Source organism: Berghia stephanieae, chromosome 8, assembly GCF_034508935.2.
Source record: "Berghia stephanieae isolate SIO BIC M18660-M18661 chromosome 8, UCSD_Bste_1.3, whole genome shotgun sequence".
NCBI classification, from domain to species: domain Eukaryota; kingdom Metazoa; phylum Mollusca; class Gastropoda; order Nudibranchia; family Aeolidiidae; genus Berghia; species Berghia stephanieae.
Window position 1 is genome coordinate 27,411,836 of NC_088367.1, and position 25,222 is coordinate 27,437,057.

Below are 25,222 nucleotides of genomic sequence, written 5' to 3' on the forward strand. Positions count from 1 at the left end.
TTTTTTTCTTTATGGACTACATAGCAAGAAGAACAAAAAAAAAAAAAGGTATACAGTCCACATTTCTCAAAAAGAAAAGGAGATGGTGAGAGTCAAAGCTGGATACTTCAGGTGTAAGTGGAAGTGGAATGCCTTATCAGCTCGGCCATTGGAGGTACATCTCTCCCCATTCTTCTATCAGAGTCAGAAATAAATCACGCACATAGTTGATAACACCCATTATCAGTATCAAGTTGTAACTCTTTCAGACCACATGGACTTCAAAGAAAATGACGGAATGTCCAAAAATCGCTATAGTCTAGAATTTATCATGTGACTTGATTATAATTCAATGAGAGCAAGATGTTATTTTTTTTTTACATATTTTGATCTTCTATCCACTAGCCGTGATGGGCTATCTGGGTCTTTTTTAATCCTGCAGAAATAACTTGCAATGGATTCAGTAACGGCATTGGAGCACTCATCGCAATGCTTAATTAAGAAACCAGGATCTGGCCTTATACTTAGGGCTATGAAAGACCAGAAACAAGAATAAAAAATTTCACAGCTTTCCTTGTTTACCAAGAATACTTTCAGCGACCAGTTTGGAGATATTTTAAAAGAAAACATTTTCTTGTGCTCACTTCATTTCCTTTCATATTGAAAATGTTGTACCCTAAGTGGAATACAATTCTCTTTTTTATTTCCTAGTCCTAGTTGTGTCCAAAAGTCAAATAAAGAATAAATCATCTGACAAAATACCAACAAAAGACAAAATATAGGGAGAATTCTTTAAACTTATTTTTAATTATCATTCACAACATGATAGTAAGGACATAATTCAATATGTAAATTGTTAGTGACATAACAAACATAGACAATGAAAAGAAGAAACTATCCCATTATACTTATACGAAATATCAGTTGCTAAAATCATCTTCTGCCTCAACTTCATGGTATGGCTGTTCACACAGAAGTGATTGAGTGGACAGGTCTGAGGAGAGCGGTCCATTTGATATGACAGGGGGTTTAAACTCATCTCCCTTGTCCATTGCTATAATAACCTAAAATTATATATTGAACTATCTACGACGATCAATAATTAAGCAAAAATGTTGAATTTTCCAAATATGCTGTGCAAGAAAAAGAACTGATATGGACTGACATTTACCACTGTTTGATATTACTGTATTGTCTAACGCAGATGTGTATACTGAACATGACACAAACATGTGAAAAATCACCATAATGCCCTGATAAGAAAAGTACGTCAGTTGAACTCTATCCCTGTTATTAAAGAAAGATAACTATAATTTAACCTATGGTCAATGCCATAGAAAATTTCTATTTAACAATTTACGTGCCAAAAGACTCTTCACTTGAGAATGAATTTGTTATTGAAAAAAAAAAAAAAAATTCTTTCTAATCATTTCAATCAAAATAATCTGATGCAGATTCAAAACTTGGCCTGATGCTGGGGCCATTATATAACTTTGACAGCTACGAATATACAGGAATATTTAACATGATTTAGACAGACTAATACAGCTGTGCAATCAATGCTGACAATTGCCTTAACAATCAAAATCTGTGCTGAAACTAAATTGTATTACACAAAGAGACTTTTGCATAAATTAAGTAAAACAGACACCTTATCAAATCAAAATTCCTGAGTAACACGAAAATAATTGTCCTTTGACTATAACCATATCTATATGTAAAATATGGATATAGCCAAGAAAATGTGTTCAAATGACGATACAAACATAAATAATTCATAGTTTAACGTGATACTTACAAAACTATGTACAAAAATAATTAATTTATGGGTTGGAAAAACTTTCAAAAAGTTTCTCGAGGATGAAAATGGTAGGTCTGCATAAGAAAAGCAAACTAAATCAGGGGAAAATAAATAAACACAAACTATCGGAAACCAGCGATGAGATGCATACGTGATTGAATGAGTTGCCTACTTCTCCTCACACCATTCATTTTCCTTCCGTACCTGGGAAAGATAAAGAAGAAAAAAGCTAGATTAACTGATATAATCATACACATATCAATTCAAAAGACATAGAACTGTCCATACCATGGGTGAAAGTCAACTAGGATCCATTTGCCTGAAAGACAGACTGGTGAAGCCAGTCTACCTGAAAAAGATGCTAATTTAATTTTTTGAGATCTGCGTCTTCTCAAGGTGGATAGAGTATAAACCGGTAGTGCAAGGGAATTAACCGCGCCTCTTGACCTTGAGCCCCATTTTACCAAGGTCACGAGCCGGATTCGGACATTCATTCCGGTTTCTTTCTTTATCTTACACTACCACGATGGCAGTCAATGCACAACTCAGCGAGCTCCCTAAGGATATTTCTCAAAATTATTTACCATTTCAATTGACATCCCGACAAAAAACAAGAGCGGAAGCTTTTTGTCTAGAAAAGTATGTAAATAATGTAAAGATATTGAAAAAGGCGAGTGAAGTTTTTGATGTTTTTGCCTCTGTTTACCGAAGCCAACGGAAGAGCGAGAAGCCTCACGACGTGAGCTTTGAAATTAAGGAAAAGAAGGCAGTGGATGCCTACTGCTCATGCAAAGCAGGGTAAGCGTTCAATTTTATCTGAGTTTCATTTTAAAAACTACTGTTTAAAGTTACAATCGATTTCTAGTTTTCTATGCATCGTCCTCTTCTGTACTGTGTCACTGTGTAAATTATCACGACGCAGTCATCTCACCAGTCACCAGTCAGTCATGTGGGTTGGGAAACAAGATTAATTTCAATTTCAATGAAGAAATGTTTTGTTAGGTGACGTTATGTTATTTTCATCTTAGTCTTCATGAATTCAGTATTGAAGAAAGCGTCACTACACATAAAAAAAAAAAAGGGGGGGGGGGGAGAGGGAGGGAGTTAAGCGATCGTAAGTAAAAGTAGGGAGAACAAAAGAGTCACTGTCATGTGCCCCCTGTTGTTTGCACTGGCTCAACAATCTGATTATTAAAATGGGAATATCTATCTTGTTTTTTTTTTTGGATAGAAATAAACAGACTTAAGTGCCCTTATTCATTTTTTTTTTTTAAATCACCGGTACATGATTGTCAGAATTACTAGTAGTACTAGATAGCTAGTACTAGTTCACGATGACTAGTCTATTTTTATAAATTTAAAATAATTTTAATTTGCATCACATTAAGTTGCCTCTCTCAGTTATGACTGCCAAATTGATGGAAAAGCTTTTCATTTTTACATCAATTCCATCATTTCTTGCATTATTAATTTAGTCTCACAAATATCTATTACTATTGTTATCATTCTTATTATAATCATATCATCATCATCATAATAATAATAATAATTATTATTATTATTATCATCTTTAGTGTATTCAATGACTATGATTTGATGCCCAGTTGAGGAATTTTGGTTTTCTCTAAAGTTCTTTCCACTATAACAGCAACAATTAACATTTAGGACAGGACATGATGCCTGTTAGAAGACGATATTACATTTTTTGTTTGGGTCAGGGACAACGCTGTTAATAGCAAAGTACTCATTTTACACCTGAATACGGTGAGAGGATGTGAGTAAAGAGCCTTTTCCAAGGACTCAACTATGCGCTGAGCGAGGCTCAAATCCAGGACCTTCCAATCCAAAAGCGAGTGTCATACCACGTTACCACCACATAAATATGAGACTTGGATTAGATTAATTTTTAATTGAGGAAAGTGAATGTAGTTTATTGATTTATTGTAGAGAGGTTATATAAATTTAATATATTTTCGATTATTTTAACTTTAAATTCACTTTCGAGAGTGAATTTTACCTTGACTACCTTTTGTCAAGCGTGATCCATTAGCTCGATTTGGCATATTTATTAATTCCCTTAAAAAGGGGGTTAGCCATCCTATACAACATTTAAAAAATAATATAACTCATCATCTAAATTGATATAATTTTCATTCCGAGTAGGTTTTACAAACAAGTGTTGTTTTCATTTCTTTTTAAATTTTACTTGCAGCATATCTGGTGAATGTTCCCATGTGGTTGCGGTAATATTCACACTTCAGAACTGGCAGCAAGCTGGATTACAAGATATACCTGCAGATCCAAGCTGCACAAGCCTTCCGCAGCAGTGGAATAAACCTCGTGGCGCAAGAATTGATCCTGAGCCCATCACTTCAATGATTATTGCCAAACCCCGTAGGAATTTAAAGCGGCGACCAGTCATGGCAACTTTTGAAGACAACAGGTAATAAAATGCATTCAAATCACTGGGACAAAACAATCTGCATTGTTACAAGGGTAGAGGGTTTGTTTTTAGGGGGTCTACAGTGCTTGCGACACTATTAAATCATTTGACTGCCAGGTGACAGGGGGAGAAGTTGTAGATCTGAAGGTGAAAGCATCAAAGGAAAAGCAAGACAAAGGGATATGGTTCGAAGGGGGAACAGAAGTTCCCATGTACAATATACCGATGTGCCTATTTTGGCATTGTTAAAAGTCCCACTCAAGCAAAGGATACTGCAATGAAGGATGTGCTCAAATGTTGACATATATACAAAACTAATAACTATAAATTTTCATAACAGAGAGATGATATACCTACAGGGAGAGATAGCATCTAAAAAAGGTTTTATACATTTGATCATCTCCTTGTCAACTAAGCGTCCCTGCCAGGACGAGGGGGAGATATATCAATATGAGAAAATTTAATCTAAAACAAAGATGGAGAGCGACATGGAAAGGGATTAGGGGGATAGAAAATACAGTAACACCATGGGAGGCCATAAAACCCATCCAGCTAGGGAAAATTGGTTGGTTTGCAAGATTCTAAATTTTGTTTGTAAGTATCATGCATATATATATATAGCTGGGATTCACTTCGGTTTCCGAAGCATTAAACAAAAATAATGTAGGGATGCTTTCCATCCATCTAGGAGACCCAGCTATCCTGTCACCATAGGATGGACATGGTTAAAAAACTAAAACTACCTCGACACAACCTGGGATCTTTGCTGCTTTGGTAGACGATCGCTCTGCCATTTAAGTTTTAGATGTGATTGTATCTGATAAAGATAATAATATCAATCCAAATTATGGTGGGCAACTTGCTTTTAATTCCTTTCTTGGTCATTTTGGAACAATTCATTTGCAATAAAAGTATTTTTATAGCAATAAAACAAGAGAAATTGAAATAGGTAAATTTATTTCAAATAAATATACATGTGGTCATAAACTGTAGATTCTCTGAAATTTTAATATACAACTGGTGATAAGTCGTTTATATTGGATAAACAGAAGCTGTTAGGCCTTCATGATTAAAAAATATAATGCAATCTTATATATTGTTCAGTGACTTGAGCTTTTATATAGAGCAATGTCCACTAAACATGCTCAAAGTCAAAAGTGCTCGACAAGGGGTTCCTAGCCAACAGTAACAGCAACACTTAACATGTTGGATGAGACATGACACCTGTTAGGCGTTATTACATTTTTTTTCAGACAGAGACCATGCTGTTAACTGCCAGATACTCATTTTAAAACTGAGTACGGTGAGAGAATGTGAGTAAAGAGTCTTTTCCAAGGACTCAACTATACGCTCCTTGTAACTTGAGGACAGGTTTGGAAGTTCTAATCTTAAGGCGAGTGTCATATATATGCTCTTCTTTTTTTTTTACTTCTGAAAGCTCTATGGAACAGATAGTGAAGTTTAAAGCTGCAACCTAGAACATACTGATTTGATAGACACCCATTTATCTTTATGTAAATTAAAAGAGAGGAGAGAAAAATGACATAGATCTATTCAGTTGCTTGTATTTTGTCTATCATCACTCTAGGAAATGCAAGAAACCAGCTCTGGCATCGGACAGAGAATATTTGAAGCAAGCATTTGAAAATCGCCCCTTTGGATATTTGGTGGAGGAGGTGACTAACAATGATGCCAATGATGAATTCTATATTGGCAGTCTACTCTCCCATCAGGTGAGTTCTTGGTCAATTTAAATATATCATGAATATTGCATTTATTTTATCATGTTGTTTTCTCTTTTATACTTATTAATATTAAGATAATCACAAAGTCATTGAAAGGACAATCAGTATGTTTATGATGCACGTAATAGTGGGGGCATAAAGTTCGTAAGGAGACAACAAACTGAAAAGATTTGATTAATTGAAGTGAACATACTTAGGTCAACTTTATCATTAATAATTTTAAATTTCTTGGCTCTACCTATTGCATTTTCAACGACAATTCTGTGTCTGGCAATTTTTTTTGTCTTAGAGACCTCTGATGCTGTCATCTGGGTGCCTCCAGAGACAAATGGGGGAATCCAGAGTCTAAGGCCCAATTTCTCAACCTCACTTTGAATTGTGAAGCCCTTGTCCACCATTACCCCATCTCCCAGTTTGACCATATTGGTTTTAATTAATTTCTGCAATAGGACTAGCAGACCACTCCTCGTTGTGATCTCCTTGTCAGAGATGGAGCCTGAAAACAACATACTCACAAAAGTAAATGCCCCAGAAGGCTCCACTCCCACAAGAGCTTTCAACGTAGTTGAGGACTTATAGTCTGAATACAACAGGCTTTGATTTTTTAAGGCCTTGGGTCTGTTTGTCTTTATTTCTGTACCATCAAGAATAACCAGTGTGTCCGGAAAATCTTTTTTAAATTTTTGTGGCATGTTATTCTTGATGGTGTCTCGATCAGGCCATACTGGCAAACTGCCAAGCCTGAAATACAAGTAGTTGATCCATGCCCTAAATAGACATCCTGCATCATTTTTTGATATTTTAAATAAATTGGCAAGATGCAAGAAAGTGTAATTTTGGCGCAATTTCATCATAACTAGTAAAAATTGATCTACAATGGGCAAGCAATGTGTTGCTTTCATTTGTTTTGTTATGGTGAATGGCAATTCTGTATTGTTTGGTACTAGGAAAGTGAATATTTTTATAAAATCTTCATACACAAAACCCGTGTAGCTCTTTATAGCTTCTTTCGGTCCGTGATGGTGCAGGTGTTCAATGGTCAGACGTGAGTGACTGCATTTATCTGCGTCCGTTTTGGGGGGTTTTGACAACAGCAGCCTCTTAAGCTCCTCTCCCTTTAATATTTCTTGGGCATGAAGTCTGTTAGCCTCCTTGAGTTGTTGCTGGAGCAAAAAGACTTCTTCTTTCAGGGATACGTTCTCTGCAACCACTGCTAACAGTGCCATGTTAGAATCTGAAATAAAATGAAATTTTTTTTTGCAATTAGTTTTCCAGCAGAGACTGAATCAACAAACTGAAATTAATCTGGGTAAGAATATTGAATCATTGATTTTTAAAAAATATTCTCATTCTTTTCATGCTTTCTTTTTTATTTCCTAGGCTCCTCTCATTGGTGAGAAGACTGTGCCATCGGAAACTAATATCAGTTGCTGGGATTTGGCACTTCCAAGGCCGATAAATTTTGACCCTCCTGAGAGCGTTGAGAAATACAGACATGAGTGGCAGGATGTATCCATCAGCATTTCGGATGCCCAAAATCTGGAACGTTCAACTGCACAACAGGCTCACTGTGCTCTATGGTTCTCCGAGAGGCGAAAACGAATTACTTCTTCGCAATTTGGATTAATTTTAAGAAGAAAGCTTGTTAATTCAAAATTTGTGGAATCAATATTTGATTCAAAACCGTTTTCGTCATCTCCAACGAGTTATGGCATATCAAATGAGCCGATTGCTAGGCAGCTTTACATCAAGAAGACTGGCAATCATGTGCACCAGTGTGGATTTGTTGTCAGTCCAGACTTTCCTTTCCTTGGTGCAACACCTGACGGGAAGGTTTGCTGTGAGGTAGGGAAAGGAATCCTTGAGATTAAATGTCCATATGCGATTAGGGACATGACATTTCAGCAGGCACTATCCTCTAAAAAGAAAGACCTTTGTTTAGAAATTTCTGAAAGTGGGGCAATCACCCTCGGGACAGATCACCCATATTATGCTCAGGTGCAAGGTCAGCTAATGGTGACTGGAGTCAACTTTTGTGATTTTGTGTGCTTCACAAAAACAGATTTGTTTATTCAAAGGATTTACCCTGATTTTCCATTTATATATTCGGTGCTTGAAACTTTGACGGTGTTTTATTCAAAATATGGCAAGGGCTATTGTAGTTAATGTTTTATGCAGCAGATTATTTTTGATGAATTATTATTAGTATTGGGTATTATTATCATGATCATTATCATTATTCTCCAAGTTTCAAATTCTATCGAATTATTTGTTATTATAATTTCCTATCAATGTCGATGTATCTCACAAACTTTCCACACAGTAAAAATTATACAATTTGTCATTATTTTTATGTGTTATTAAAGTCATACCTAAATTTGGAACAACCCTTTGTTCATTTTCTTTGTTATCAGTCTCCCTGTTGACCACTTCAGTATCCATAGGTTCTGGTGCGGATCTATTTTCGGGATTGGTTGCTTCAGAATTAAGTGTTCTTTCATGGCCCTCTCTGAATGTAAACGTTTCTGACATTGATGTGTTTATGCACTTTGTGGTCTTGTGGTAAGACATTCTCCACCAGGTCCCAGGAATCACAAAGTTGAAACTTTGAAAGTCTCTTTGCTAACATTCTTTTATCCCACTTGGAGTATGTAGAGACATGACAACAATTAGGCGCTATTACTATCTTTTAAGTTTACCATCCAGGTAGTTTTATAAGTGCGGTTATGTGGTCTGGAGGTATGGCATTCATCTTTGGACCAAAAGGTCTGGGTTCGCATCCCGAGTGGTGCAAAGTTGAGCCCTTGGGAAAGGCTCTTTACTCACATTTTCTCACCTTATGTGGGTGTAAAATGATTAACTGGTCATTGACAGTGTTGCCTCTGTCCAAAAAAAAAAGTAATATCGCCTAACAAGTGTATCGCCTAACAAGTGTCGTGTCTCATCCTACATTTTTAAATGTTGCTATTGACCACCTGTAAAGCGTTTTGAGCATGTTTAGTTAAGATTGCTGTATATAAAAGATCAAGTTTTTGTTTTATGATAAGAAAATGAGCTTTCCAACTTATTTCACTCACAGTCACAGAGGGACTCAAAACAAGTCAGAATGTCATACCCCGAGATCTCAAAGCTCTATACGGAGGACAATAAGCAAATAAATGCTAAATTTACTCCCTGGGTGGGGTTCCTGACCTTCCACAGTGGGCAGGGAGGTACATACGGTGTCTTCTATCCCGTATATCTGTTTTCCAACTTGCATTCTGTCTTTGTCTTGGAATGAGATTACTTGGTTTTGTCCTGACCCTGAGTCCTCGCTGGGAGGGAAACAGTCAAATGCATAGTTGTTTTGGGAGATGAGATTTGTTCCTTGTTAATTCTCTGTTATGTATTATTATATTTGTTATTTTGAATTTATAATGTAAGCATTTGAGTATATTCCCCTTAGTGGGGTCCGTGCTTGTGTCCCGATGAGACTTAATGGTAATCTCAAACTAGGTACATTGTCATTGATGGTATGCTCTTGGAACCTGCATCTGATCCCTATTTGTTCCCAGTTCCCCTTTATCTTACTTTTTCTTGGATGCTTTAATTGTAATTCTATAACTCTTTACTATCCCATTTTCTTCCTTTTTACTGGCGCTGATATAACCTAAATGTGTTGCAAGCGCTGTAAAACCATTAAAAACAAAAAATAGCAAACATCAATGATATTATATCCTCACAATCCGTTCCATGTTAAAATAATCAGTTGTCCTTTTTTTTTTTTTACATATAATCATGTGGTTCCGATAGCTCAGTTGTTAAAGCACTCGCTTTACATGCAAAGGGAACTGGTTCGATTCTGGCCAGCATTTCTCTTGATCACACAGTGGTGGCTGGTCTGTTAGGTCTTGAGTCTTGAGGAAAGTACTTTACTTAGAGATACTTGGAGATGATTTCCAGCACAGGTTCTCAATGATCCTCTTCGCTGGACTCAGGTGTCATCTTTGTTTCTTCCGGTTGCAGATTACCGTGAAGACAGAATGTGATGCTAGCCTTGTAATCATAGAAGATTTCTTGGTTTTTCCAATAGCTACCCAGTCTGTTCTTGAATGAGTTAAGTGAATTAGTATTAGCACTGACAACTTTCTCTGGTAGACTGTTCCACACTTGAACCACTCTAACACCAAAATTATGCTTGCGCACATCTAGTCTGGCCCTTTGTGTGAAAAGTTTCTTAGAGTTGCCCCTTGTTCCTGTCCTCAGGGAGTGCTCGGGCCAGGGTTTAAGTAGATTACCAGCTTTTTGGTCATACTTTCCATTTAACATTTTGTACACTTCTATCATGTCACCTCTTATTCTTCTATAACTTAGTGTTGGTAATTTCAGTTTTTTAAATCTCTCTTCGTATGTCATCCCTTTCATACTCGGGAGCTGCTTGGTAGCTCTTCTTTGGACGCCTTCTATGAGCTTGATGTGTTTACTTTTGAATGGTGCCCAGACTGAGCTGGCATATTCCAAGTGTGTTCGCACTAGTGCTTTGTACAGTGGAATGAAAGTATCTTCATTTAGGTATTGAAATATTCGGCGAATTGTTGCAAACATTGCAGTTGCCTTTTTCACATTCTCGTTGATGTGCTTTCCAAAGCTTAGATCATTATCGATGATAACTCCAATATCTTTTTCTTCATCCACCAACTCAAGTTCATTTCCCATTAGATGATATCTCTGAAGCTTTCAGCTGGATATAGGTTTCCAATGTGCATATGTTTGCACTTATCAGGGTGAAATCTTAGCAACCACCTATTACTCCATGATGCGAGTTTGCCTAGATCTTCTTTGTGATACACTAGCATCAGAAGGATGGCATGCACTGTAAAAACTGGAGTAATAAAATCTGGCTACATTGGTCCAATGGCTCTGAAAGACTACTTTTTTTTTCCATTCTCAATTTTGGGGGTCGTGGAAAATTTTTTGTTCAACCTGATCAGACAAAAAAAAAATTGATCAACACTCACTATCACCCTTGATAATTTCAAACAGTAAAACAGGGTTCAACTCATTTACCTGAACTTGCTGATTTGTTGAATTCAGGAAGCAAATGTCATTAGTAATAAGAAAACACATGGAGAATTTAAAAACCCATAGCCACATGATTAAAGAAGAGATAACGGTCAAAAACTCACCCTGATAGTGATACCATTCCTTGATCAGAATCCCCCACCCTCAGAGGTTGAAGCCGACGTTTGCTTGGTGTTAATTTTGTTCTTGGCTTTGGATATTGAGTTTCCAATCGATAACTTGTTTGAGCAAGTTCAGGATCGGGGAATCTTTTAGTAGGCTCACCATCTTTGAAATGCTGCAATTTAAGTTGGAAAGATAAAATGAAATTATTTGACTTGACAGCTTCAGTAAAAAAATGTATTTTCTCTGTTTTCTTGTTAGTATTAGTTAGAAGAATAACATCTACTGTCAATGAAAACCTCGGCTAAACATCGTATTTACTTGTCTTTAATAAATTAACGGCTCAGACAAAGCATTCTCTAACTCTAAGATCGTTCGATTTACTTCAACTTAAATGTTGAATTTGATTAGAACTAGACTTAGACCAACCGGCCGGGAGTCATCCAAATGAATATTTTCATAGATTTCGTCAATACTGACGTTTTTTGACATGTTTTGTGCAGAGTCGAAGAGGGTTGTTTACAAACAAAATTAAAATGGCGGCGGAAAGCAAAGCTAGTCTCAGAAATGAATCGAATTTTACACAACAATATTTTTTAATTTTTCAAATTAATTTTAATACATTTCAAACTCCAGAGATAAATTAATTATATTTCTCTAATATGAGCCAATAAAATAACCAGAAAAGTCTTTAAATATGTAACAGGAGTTGTAGTAGTGACGTCATGTGCCATCGAACAAATTCGTTCGATTTTCAGTCAAGTCAGTGAACTCGAGTCAACTTGAAAAGTGAAAAGAGAGAAATGATGTTTTACGTAAGAATAATAAAACAGACTAGCAAAAAAAAAACTAATTTTCATATGATACTGATTGATATAAACTGTGTTGAATATCAACTTACCTTAGAACAAATGTAGCGGTCCTTGTTGATCTTCGCTAAATTCAGCTGATTTTGAGGGCGAGCGCAAGCCCTGATCCATCGCTTGCATCGAGGTTTGTCGATCCACGGCTTGATAAAAGGAAAAAAATCGTACGCCTCCCGATCTCTCTGGATATCGACTGTCGCTGTCGCAAAGGCCCCATTGACATTTTTTACCCATCTTTTTTTTAATTTAAAGAATTCTGCATCAGACTTAGTCTAAGACTACACAATCATTACTATTGTTTGTAAACAACCGCTAAGCCATGTCCGAGCGTCATATCCGGGTCAGGGCTTTGAGGGTGTGTCACGAATCTCGTGTTTTGATTGGTCAAAAATCTATGGGTTTATTGAATTCTAGATTCTAAAAGTGTTGGGTTTTTTAAAACAAAAAAACAAAATTAAAATAAAACAGTATATTGTCCACATGATCGAAGACAATTGTGCAAAAATTAAATATTGAGCAGATGCAAAATACAAAAATGGTGTGAAAGGCTGTAGTGAAAACCAGCGTTTCATGACCAACTGAAAAGATAAATATAAGCTGGGGGGCCTGAATTTCAATACCCTGTGACCTTGTTTTTGTTGTGCTTTGTTTAAAATCTTGTTTTGTTTTCATATCGACGTATGGTTTGGTACATCAAATAGATAAATGATTTTTAATATCATTAAAATTAATATGTTCGAGGTTACATTTACGCTCGCACCGGTATTTCCTAGTATAAAAAGTTAACGTTTCAGTGGTGGAATAATGATAAAGCCGACAAAGAGTCAAAATGCTGACAAGTGATTATTATAACTACAAAACCGCAATTTCTGGCATATGTCAGCAAACGTTCACCCATGGTCCGTACAAGACTAACAAGTGGGGACACCATAAGTTATTCAGGACAGGAGGAAGGTCATCCACAGATGCAAGAAGTGGCATTGCTGATTACACCTGAGGCAACACAAACAATGCTGTCTTGGGAACTTGTGTCTGCAAGATTTAACTCCAAATGAAGAAAAGTCACAGTTTTACAATTTTACGCACCCGCAAATGTTGCAGGTACAGAAAACAAAGAAGCTTTCTACAAACAACTTCAAGCAACTATGGGAAAAATGCCAACAAGAGAGATCGTGGGTGGCAGCGTGGCTCAGCGGTATGGTGTGGTACTGGGTATGATCACTCGCCGCTGCACTGTGTGGCCTTGAGCAAGTCACCTCGCCCTAGCTCAATTTGTGGCCCAGTACTGTGTAAACCCTCAGTTCCTTCTCTTCAATGAAAACATTTGAATTTTTTTTCAAACAGCACTTACTTGTTCTTCTTCGGCAGGTGTGAAATCATTCTTAATATTAAAAGTCTTTCTGATCTCTTCAGGTGATTTCCCTTTGATCATGTTGGCTACAGTTTTGCAGGTAACGTCTAACAACCCCTTGATGTCCAAATAGTTTGCTGCCTGTTGAAGGAAAAGACAGATATGATTATCCTAAAAGTTGTGACAACCCCAGATAAAGAAAAAATATTTAAAAAAACAAAGATAAATAATTCTACATCAAAGTAGAATTAGCGGTGGAAATTGATTTTAAATATTCTGATTACTTTACGAAAATGTGAGGGCATTTTAGAGCCACTCAAAGAAAAGTAATGGAAGACAAATTATATTCATCTCACTAACAAGCAATGAAAAAATAATATAACTATAACACAGGATAATTAAAAAAAGAACACAAGCAGAACCACCAGCTATCTTTTCATGTCTTTGCTCAAAAATAAACAAAAAAAATCAAAAACAAAAAAACAAAAAAAGAACAATCCCATGCTGACATAACCAAAAGGAACCGCACAAAAAGGATTGCATTCACATATTACAATTTCATTTATTATAATAAAAAATGACATAAAATATATTCCGAGATGATTTACAAGATTTAAAAAAAATTGATTCCAAAAACACACCTGACCGATTAGTTGATGAACATTGAAATCTCTATAAAACATACATATCAGAAATGTTTTGAGAAACAAACCACTTGAGTCATGATATAAAAAGCTCACTGTCTATATAGGTAAGTCTTGGGGAAAGCTTCAATTACTATTTTAATAGCCACTTTCTTAAAGAGATTCTACATTTTAAAAAAAATCTGTTTAGCACTTTAAAATTGAACTAATGCTTTTCTCTTTGTTTAAATCTCATTTAAAAAAAAACATACATTTTCTAAAGTAATAGTGCAGTATTTATCTGATCTATTTATCCTATCTTTTTCTGCATGATGTAAAAGAAGTAATTTGTCAGAAAAAAAAAAAAAAAACAATTCCTGCAACAAAGGATTGATTACCCATAAAATATTTATTTCTCAACCTAAAGCCTGAAAATTACTCTTAACCTTTAACCCATTGCGACCCAAATCGCCCGCTCAAAAAAAACATCTCAGTCCAAATCGCCCGATATTGCCCGCCAGGTACCCAGCATCTTTGAACCCGTAAACTAAAAACGTGTGTAGAACCACTTCTTTTTATTTAGAACACGAAAGTAGAGAAAGAGTGAAAGTGAAACTAGAAATTTCCCGATCGTTTTTATCTCAATTCGTTTGTCTGCTGTGATTTTTTGAAGTTTGTCGACCAAATCGGTTGTGGTAACATCCTTTTTTGTTTTTTTGTTGTTGCTGGAATGGCTTTTGAATTCCTCAATTCTCGGGCGTGATCAACGTTTTTTAATGGATAGTGATGATGATAGTACTCATTCAGACACTGAATCAGACATTGAGGTTGAGTTGGATGCGCATTTTGATGACATTGACAATGGGTTTCATGTGTTTTAATATTATTACATATTTTTCAACTTTAACATTTTTTTTTCAAATCAAAATATGAATCAATAGTCCAAAACAATACATCAAATTAAAGGCCATTCATTCTTATTTCCAAAATAGCTTTTATTTTGTTTCTAGCATGCCTCACATTCTTGCAATTAATTTTTTAATGAAGTTTACTATGACATTTGGAAGAGTTATCTCCCCTCGCATGGTCTGTGAGAGACATTTTTTCAGATTATGCCCGGGCAGCAATGGGTTAAACTTCTTGGTCACCTAAATGACATCTGCTTTTCTTCAAAGAAATTCAATGCCTGGCCATAAAAGTCTAAATCTTTTGCTCTAAATGTGCCCCATCTTATGAAAAAAAGGTGCAAGCTTACCAATATTAACTCAAAGAGTGTTCCTTGGTCAACCTTGAGGAACTCAGCATCCCATGAACATATGTCATCTGTACGCTTCTCTTTGTTCTCATCATCTTCTGGTGGTGGAGGATCTTCTTTGTGAAATGTACACCATTGAATGACCTTTTTTAGGATGGCTGCGTTAACATTGGGGAGGGGCACTGGTTCATCCTCATCTTCATCCATACCGAGATCTGTGTACAGCATGAGTGATAAAAGACAATTAAGCAAAAATAATAATAAATAAATAATTATCTGAAAGGGGAATCTTCTTTCTTGAGCATTCCCATAGTGCAATCTTACTAACAATGCACAAAGCACTTTTAAGGGTTCCCAAACCAATGACAACATTTAACATATGGAATAGGACAGTGAGGATTTTACAATCTTTTCGACACAGAGACAATGCCTATTACTGGCCTGGTACTCATTATATATCTGAAAATGATGAGAGAATGTGAGTAAGGAGCCTTTTCCAAGGACTCAAATTTGAACCACCCAGAGCCAAACTCGAACCATGGACCTACCAATCTAAAGCTGAGTCTCACCACAAGACCACAAAAGCCTTAAAAAAATTACTTCAGCCTGTTACAAAAATAGGGAATTGCTTTGAAATAAACAACCACATTAAAGCAAAGCATAAATGCACCTATCATCTGCGAGCAGGCAAATATTCTTGTGGACAAGCTTGGAAGTGACCAATTTTTACGTGAGCAATGGTTGGCTTAATAGATTTGAACGGCAACACAGCATTAACTTTAAAATAAAGACCTTTAAAAAATGTATACGAAACAGTGCCAGATATATTTTTCACATTTACAGCATAAATGTCCCTTAATCTATTACATAGTCTTTTAAAGGAGCCTGTGACAAGCCTGATGAGCACGGTTTACAATCAAAACAATGACAATACATATCAGAGAGTGAAAGTGTAATTGGTAAACCCCTATCACAGGCACATCGCATCAAGTTATATGGGTCTCATCATGCCCCCCCCCCCCCCTTGCCATCTCGAAAAAATAATGGCATAATTCTTCGGTCCCAGGCAATGTCGTAATCCAGGAGTTGCACTGTATGTCTTGAACAGACTTTACTTTAAACCAAACTATTATAAAAAAATACCATCCTTACCCTCCAACATAGTCTTGATGGTAACAGACTGTTTGGCAATCTCAACATCTACCTCAAACACTTCTCCATCTGAACTCTGTAACTTGATGATAGGCATCTAGAAATTTTTGAAAAAATGACAGAAGTTGTAAATAAAATATTAATGCTCTTTTGACCCATAAATATCAAAAGTTTGTGTGAAAATTTAAGATATAATTATATGTAATTAAATCTAGTGTGAAAACTGAACAACAGTATTTACTTAGTTTTACAATAAAAAAAGTTTCCTCATTCAAACATCATGGTAAAAAGTCTCTCTTTCCTCTTAAATTGAATTGGATGACCTGAAACCATGGCCAAACCCCAATTTATGACAAATCACAACTTTTCTTCAATTCTGATATTTCTTAAATGAAGAAAAAGGTTGTCGATTTTCAAAAACATATCTGTCTTTAATCACAGGTGATTAAACACAGACATGTCAGTGAATAACAGGGTGATTTTATACACAGATATCTAAGTATAAAATTGTTTATGCAAAATGCAAAACTAGTCATGGAAAAAAAAAACAAATAATCTGAAAAAAAAAAATTTTTAAATGCCAGTGGTAGATTGTGTCCCATATCCCTCGACCGACCGCTAACATACATCTTCCCTTCTTTCTATAATATAAAATAATATAATTAATTATAACATCTCCACAAAACTAGATCCGACATACATATCCGAATCAGAGATGAAAATAAATATCCTAGCAAAACTGGTAGAATATTATCTAGCACACATATGGACTTGAAGTTAAGCAAAAGTTGTTGTGGATAGAGAGCTCAGTGGGTTAGCCCACCTTTCTATATTTTCTTATTGCTAAAAAGAACCACTCCCTCATTTGTTTTTTTCAATATTATTACAATTTGGGGGGAGTGGTCAGATATCTGTTCCGCTTTTGCATAATGTTTTCTTTTAACGGGGAGTGAAAATGACTGGTCACAAAAAAAGGAGGAAATTTTTCAGTACGTAGATCATGACCCATAGATAGAATGAAGTTGACAATAGATAGAATGAAGTTGACATCACTCGGGTCTTTGATATTCTTTGTTGCCATCTGCGCAATTCTCACTAAACTGTATTAACCAGATTATAAATATTTAAGGTTACACACATAGTTTTGTATGTCAGTCTGTTACACTTCCGGATGGCAATTTTGTGAGTTTCTTAGCCAAGCGCACACTATCTATATAAGCTATAAATTTTGATTTCATTAAAATTTACTGAGATGTAATCCAAAATGTGTCTCACAGCAATTTCTGACACCACTCTGAGGAATTTCAAAAATTGAAATGCAAACAATAGAAAAAGATCGGAGTGAGGGTAAATTTTAAAATTTGCAATAATTTATAGAAAGCAACCAAAAGAGAGAGAGGGAGGGGGAACTGGGAAGCTGGCAGTGGGCAGAGGGTGGAAAGCTGATGTAGAACTAGAAGAACTTGTTTTGCCCACACACTGCACTGATTCAGTTCATACCCGTAACTCGGCCTGTAGAAAGACTGGTACCTGTCTAACACTATCACAATACATTTTTTTTCGTCCTGTTTATATGTGGACATTGTGTTATGTTGTTAGAAAAGCTTTTCCTTTGCTTTTACTTTTAGATCAGCCACTTTGACTTTTGCTATTTTTAATTTCTAACTGGACTTCCAATTGACCTATGATTTTGTCTTTCACGTCAAATGAAGGGGGGGGGGGGGGGGGGGGGGGGGTTGACTGATTAAATAGTTACTATACCATTATTGACTGTTATTTTCAGTTGCATCAATTTGATATGTAACTATCAATAAATAAAACAATAATTAAAAAAACAAAACAAAAAAAATATATTGCCATGGAAGACTATTCTGATCGAGTCTGAATAATAATCTATTGATTGCACAATGCACATTGGAATTAGAGTCCGAATAGCCACAAGAGACTATTCAAATAAAGCCACAGCCTTTCATTGGAACGGATTTCATGGATGCAGTATACAGCTTTGCCCTGAATTTAATTTTATTAAAAAGTTAAGATGTTAAAATCAGGTGGCGGAGTGTCTACGTACACAGTAACTTTAGGCAGTTTAGAGAGCAGCAGCAGTGGGAGTCAAATTGTGACCCAACTCGCCCAAGAAAATTATGACTGGAAATTGCCATTCGCTTTCAATTAACAAAGATGCATAACTTCGCTATAAAGAGGAATGTCGCAGATATTTTGGTATCATTATTTTCGTTACTAACCGGGCACCTAGCTTCAGAATCTACGCACACGGTAACCTTGAATGTGTGATTTTTTAAAAAATTAAACAACACACACACACATACAGAGCAAGGTCCATCCATTGCTTGTATTGTAGCGGCAAACCAGTTGGCTGTCATTATTCCCAGACACCTGTCTGGGGATAACCAAATCTCGTTATTCCCAGACAGATATTTGAAACTCCGCTCTTTTAAACAATTATCCACATTCCAGAATATGAAATGTTTACAAATGTACATAGAAATAAGGAAAGTTAATAAAATATCTATAAAAACATAAAATTAACCAACATTAAATCAGTTGTTACTACATATATCCACAATATGTGTCGACTTCGAAGTGGGTGTCATGGCCGAATGGTTTAGTCGTCTTCCCTGGAAGTTTTACCAGAATCGATGTTGCGGGTTTAAATCCTGGTTCCGCCACTTTTTTTTTTTTACATTCCGTCTTCTTTTTACAGAACGGTACAAGGGAAAAATTTCCCATCCATCCTCCCCCCACCTATTTTTTTTTTAAAAACTCTCTCTCTCTCTTAGTTCCTTTCTAGTTTCTAGCAAATTGTCATATTCGTCACCACTCCTATCTCAAAAAGTGTCTAAAAAGGATAAATAATTAAAAAGCAAACAAACAGAAATATTCAGAAATATTCAGAGAGCGACCAAATGGTCAGATAGAGGAGAAAAAAACAAACAATAATTTAAAAAAAAATAAAAACAATTTTAAGAAATTCATGCTCAGAAACGGAACAAAAGGTCAAAGAAAAAGGAGAAAAGAATTAAAGAATAGACTCGCACATAAAAAATTCTTTTTAAAAAGAGGTGGGGGGAGAATGGATGGGACATTTATCCCTTGCAACGTCCTGTAAAAAGAAGACGGAATTTAAAAAAAAAAAAGTGGCGGAACCAGGATTCGAAGCCACAACGTCGATTCTGGTACAAGTAAAACTTCCAGGGCAGACGACTAAACCATTCGGCCATTATGACACCCACTTCGAAGTTGACGCATATTGTGTATATGTAGTAGTAAGAACTGATTAAATGTTGGTTAATTTTATGTTTTTATAGATATTCTATTAACTCTCCTTATTTCTATGTGCATTCGGAAACATTCCATATTCTGGAATGTGGACCTAATTATTTAAAAGAGTGGAGTTTCAAATATGTGTCTGGGGATAACGAATTTTCATTATCCCCAGACAGGTGTCTGGGGATAATCACACCGGAGCTACCATGTACGTAGGTGAAGGTGAATCCCTGGAATTTTGATTTACAAATTTTTAAATTATACTTATACCCTATTTTATCCACGATCAAAAGATAACTAAATTGGCAATTGAAGTTGGCCTAAATAAGAGTACTCCTACTAATTTATATGTTATGGTGGAACTGCTATTGACTCAATAACGAAACTCATCAAGTATCAAGTCCAAGTATCAAAATCAAGCACGATCGAGTTAATTCAAACTCACTCATTTCACTTTCACACCATCCCTAATCAAAGCGGAGCGATATGGAGTAAATGATATTGAAAATAACGAAATTTCTTGATCATCGATTTCAGGCATCCGAATCTGAATTATCAGCCCACGATAATAGAAGATCATTCAGATTCAATTCAAATTCAGGCACTCAGACTCAGACTCAGGTCAGGCACGGGCATGATTCATATTCATTCATGCTGATCGCAACTAAAACACAGCTTCTATCGGAGAGTTTTTCCTGAAAATAATCGACCATGCTTGAAAACGGTCAAACATTTCGTTTAAATACCAATTTTATTATTTCTTATCACCTCAATTCTGATCGATGCATTTTAATTGATCAGTATCAGTAGAGAAATAATTCGCCATCTTGTTGGCATGGAAATTGTGACCTCACTCGAAACTTTTACCTGTATTACTTGTGAACACTACTTATAATGGTGTGACTCTAAATCAAAACGTAATAAACAAATAATGATTAAATAAATTCAGATTCCTTATCTTGTATTTATAATGACAAAGAGGGGTATTTTACCTTGAAGAGCGTAACTTCTAATGCTCCAAAAATAAACACAACACAACGGCCAGCAAAATTCGTCCAATCTGGAATCGGAAGTAGGTAGTGAACTTGCAAAAGTAGCCAGGTATAAATTGACAAAGTCACCAAAAATAATATCGATGGCTTAGGCCACTTATCAAACCCCGAATATCAGAGAGTGATTATTTGTGTAGCTTTCTTATTGTTCTCAAATTATCACTTTTTAACTGGTGATAACTCAACGGTGCCAAATGATTTCCCGAAAGCAGCTGTTCATTTAGCTGTTTCTGTTACTGCTCTCTTGGTAAAAGAATAAGTTGTCAAGAAATGATCACCGAAGCTAGCTTTACAATAATGATGATGATGATGATGATGATGGTGATGATGATGATGATGATGATGATGATGATGATGGTGATGATGATGATATAAAATTTAGCGTCTTTATAGAACAATAAACGTGCTCAAAGCGGAGTGTCCTTGACCAACAGCAACACGCAACTTGTAGAACGAGACATGACGCCTGTTAGTCGATATTACAATTTTTCCGACATAGACAACGCTGTTAACGGTCATATACTCATTTTACACCTGAGTACGGTGAGAATATATGAATAAAGAGCTTTTTTTCCAAGGACTCAACTATGTGCCGAGCGAGGCTCGAACCCAGGACCATCCTATCCGAAAGCGACAGTCATACCACAAGACCACATAGCCGCATTGTAGAGTAGTAATAGTAGTAGAAGTAGTAGTAGTAGTAGTAGTAGTAGTAGTAGTAGTAGTAGTAGTAGTAGTAGTAGTAGTAGTAGTAGAAGAAGTAGTTTAGTAGTAGTAGTAGTAGTAGTAGTAAGTAGAAGTAGTATAGTAGTAGTAGTAGTAGTAGTAGTAGTAGTAGTAGTAGTAGTAGTAGTAGTAGTAGTAGTAGTAGTAGTAGTAGTAGTAGATGATGATGATGATGATGATGATGATGATGATTTTGATGATGATGATGATGATGATGATGATGATGATGATGATGATGATGATGATGATGATGATGATGATGATGATGATGATAATAATAATAATAATAATAATAATAATAATAATAATAATAATAATGAGCTCATACCAAGTTTAATTAAACCTCCATCTGAGCGTAAAAAGGGTGGGAACCAAATGGGATTAACTTAATATCTATATGTGACCCACCGCCTCAAAGAGGTATGTCGGGCCGACGTGCACATATATGCAGGTCTTACATCCCAACCCAATTATGGGCATAGTTTAACATTGTTTTAATAGACAGTATTTTGCGACATTTTTTTTTTTTTTTTTTTTAGATTTCCATAACAACAATGAGTCCATAATGAATTTTGTCATCAGACCTGCAAATAAGTACACGTGGTGTCGGCGCCACTTAGATAGTTAAGATTGAATTCATAGTCAAAAGGAATATGAATCTCGGGGTAAGTTCAAATGATTTAGTAAGGACAATTAAATGAATGGTCAATGGATATTATTTCTTAAGATAACTAGAACCAAACTGACAATAATAATAATGATAATAATAATAAGAAGAAGAAGAATAATGATGATGATAATAATAATAATAATAATAATAATAATAATAATAATAATAATAATAATAATAATAATAATAATAATTATTATTATTATTATTATTATTATTATTATTATTATTATTATTATTATTATTATTATTATTATTATTATTATATGGTTTTTATATAGCGCTTACCCCGTATATAACGTGGCAACTTTCACTCAAACATACAACCATTCAAACATGCAAGATGAATCTCAGCAATATAATTCTACAGTGTTACATATTAAAATGAGACGTTTTATGATGTTTTAAAACGAATTCTGCATCATCACTGTCTCTGATATATATTGGAAGGGAGTTCCAGATAAGGGGTGCCGAATACTCAAACGCTTGCTCTCCAATTTTGCGAGTCAATTTTGGCTTCACAAGTATCTTATTGTTAGACTTTGATCTCAAATTTCTAGATGGGACGTAAGAATTTAAGCATGTCATTAACTCCCTCCTTACCAGCCATTTTTCAGGATTTTCCCCAAAACTTCACACCCAACTAACACAAAAATAAATTTCTTATCACTCACACACAATAGCAGTAAGTTCTTGCCATACATAATTTCTGTAGCAAAATGTGCTCTACAACACACTGTTCATTTTCTTTAAATTTTATGATGTACAAGAGAAATTTGAATAAGAAAAATGTTGGTTGTATTGTAACGAATGTGAAGATTTTCCTATAGTTGCTAAGGAGAGGGTTAATGTATCCAGGACAATCAGAGTGCAGTGATTTAAAACAATAGTACTGATCTTATATTGCGTTTCTCAACGGGAAGCCAGTGGAGTTATCTTTGCAAACCCGATGCAGATTGATTTCTCCTCTTTCTATAAATAAGCCTGGCACCATCGTTCTGGGTTACCTGTATTATATATAGAAGAGAGGAGAGAATTGCAATCATCTATCTTTGACAGGATTAGTGAATTAACTAATAAGGCAGAAATGTATCTTATAATGAGATGTATAACACTACGTATTCTTCTAATTTTCATGTACATTAACCTAACGGTATGATTTACTTGGCCAGTAAAAGACAAAGCTGAATCAATAAATACACCCACATTTCGAACAACCTTAGAAGTTTCAATTACACTATTTCCTTAAATGATTGATTCACACTCTACATTTTAAAGGATTGCTGGCCTAGCGATAAATATTATTTCAGTCTATCGTTAAGTTTTAGCCTGTTCAATTCCATCCAAGTTTTCAATTTTACAAAGTGAACTTGGAAACATTCAATTAAAAGATGTAAATGGTCGCAGGCGAGGTGTACATATATGCAGGTCTGACATCCGAACCCACTTATGTAAATGTTGCTGCTCGATTCTCGAAGAAATAAATAACAATGTGAAATTGAATATAAGCTTCAATTTAATTACCAAACAGATAAAATGGACGTCCATTTTATGTTTTCGTAATTAAATTGAAGCTTACATTCAAGAACCCACTGACGGGTCATTGTTGTAATGGACAATATTTTGCGTCATTTTTGGGGGTTCCCATTACAACAATGACCCCATAAAGAATTGAGTTATCAGACCTGCAAACAAATGCACATTGGTAGCAGCAGGCATTGCTACACGGTAGTAATTATTAAAGACATGAAGTCGAGGATTGTAAATTCTGCCTGCTTTTGACATTGTGTCATCCACGACATTCATTTTAGGTTATCGTGACCTACATGGTCAATCGGCCATCCTGTCGACACCGGTGTGAAAGGATACCTGACTGTTGGTGTCTTGACGAATATTAATTGTAGGGGTGCTTTTTTTCTTTAAGGAGAGAGGGGGGGGGGGGGGGAGGGAAGTATTCGCTGGGTTGGTTTTTGTTAGTTTTTTGGGTTTTTTTTTTTTGGGAAAAGGGGGGGGGGTGTCTATCTATATGTTGTTTTTTTGTTTTTGTTTTTTGTTGTTTTCTTTTTTTTTTTTTAAATAAGAGCATATAATGCGCGACTTGTGTAGCGTGAATTTTGTATACATTCATTTTATTCACCCGCAATGGTAAATTTGTCTTTAGGGTCATAATCCAAGGGAAATCTGGAATAACCCAGGCGTGTGCCGCAGCGCAGCACTGCAATGAGCTAGAGCGAAGTGACAAGTTCAAGGCCACACAATGTGACGGAGAGTCGAACTCGGTACCTCATTGGTCGAAACAATTACCATACCTCTATGCCACACGCTTCTCCCAGAAATGTGTTTCCATGTGCTCAAACAAGAGACCAAACGAAGCATTATGAAACACATGGAACATAGTTTAATTTTCTTTTTAATTGAGCTTTTATATAGGCAATATCCACTAAATGTGCTCAAAGCGCTTTACAAGGGGTCGCTGACCAACAGCAACATTTAACATTTAGGACGGGACATGACTCCTGTTAGGCGATGTTATATTTTTTTTCGGACAGAGACAAAGCTGTTAACGGCCAGGTACTCATTTTACACCCGAGTGCGGTGAGAGAATGTGAGTAAAGAGCCTTCTCCAAGGACTCAACTATGCGCCGAGCGAGGCTCGAACCCAGGACCTTCCTATCCCAAAGCGAGTACCATACCACTAGACAACACAGCCGCACTTTGTATATAGAAATTAGCCTTGTCTTTGTTGTCTTATAAAATTAGCTAACAATGTTTGAAAAGGCGATGGCCTTGGTGAATATGCACGAAATAGTTACCTTCGATTGGCTCAAACAGCTAACGCTGACCACATAGCCGCACGTACATGTAGTAAATGTGTGGAAAGCACTTCTGAGTGACTGCATTATCTACAAACAGTCCCGTGATTGGGATTGGGAGACAAAGAACAATAGGATTCAATAATCTCATGTCACGCCTGCCCAGCAACGAGCAGCTTGGTTCAAAACAAAGAAAATCGATATTTTTTTATTCTTCATGCTGGCTAGAACTTTTCACATGTTATGATATGTGATCAGAATGTATGAAGGTCAAAACGTGATCAGCTTTATAATT

General features: G+C 35.8%; 3 protein-coding genes across 5 annotated transcripts; 1 reads left to right on the forward strand and 2 right to left on the reverse strand.

The window, feature by feature from the left end:
- Positions 1–758: 758 nt before the first annotated feature.
- LOC144978452 (S-phase kinase-associated protein 1-like) lies at positions 759–20,763 on the reverse strand. Its single transcript, XM_078924543.1, has 5 exons — positions 20,659–20,763; positions 16,379–16,475; positions 15,227–15,441; positions 13,349–13,489; positions 759–1,984 (listed from the first exon to the last, which is right to left on the reverse strand). The coding sequence occupies exons 2-5, from the start codon at positions 16,473–16,475 to the stop codon at positions 1,949–1,951; spliced, it is 489 nt and encodes a 162-aa protein (XP_078780669.1). The 5' UTR covers positions 20,659–20,763; the 3' UTR covers positions 759–1,948.
- Positions 2,228–8,349, forward strand: LOC144978451 (uncharacterized). The gene is made up of 4 exons (XM_078924542.1): positions 2,228–2,578; positions 3,993–4,223; positions 5,812–5,956; positions 7,349–8,349. The coding sequence occupies exons 1-4, from the start codon at positions 2,307–2,309 to the stop codon at positions 8,132–8,134; spliced, it is 1,434 nt and encodes a 477-aa protein (XP_078780668.1). The 5' UTR covers positions 2,228–2,306; the 3' UTR covers positions 8,135–8,349.
- Positions 5,164–13,332, reverse strand: LOC144978450 (uncharacterized). 3 transcript variants are annotated; one of them, XM_078924540.1, is made up of 4 exons: positions 12,033–13,332; positions 11,134–11,306; positions 8,341–8,477; positions 5,164–7,202 (listed from the first exon to the last, which is right to left on the reverse strand). In XM_078924540.1, exons 2-4 carry the CDS (start codon positions 11,148–11,150, stop codon positions 6,079–6,081), a joined length of 1,278 nt encoding a protein of 425 aa, XP_078780666.1. In that variant the 5' UTR covers positions 11,151–11,306; positions 12,033–13,332; the 3' UTR covers positions 5,164–6,078. The 3 variants fall into 3 exon arrangements, with proteins under 3 accessions (XP_078780666.1, XP_078780665.1, XP_078780664.1); XM_078924539.1 differs by lacking the exon at positions 12,033–13,332 and adding an exon at positions 11,612–11,981; XM_078924538.1 differs by lacking the exon at positions 12,033–13,332 and adding an exon at positions 11,561–11,978.
- Positions 20,764–25,222: the final 4,459 nt, after the last annotated feature.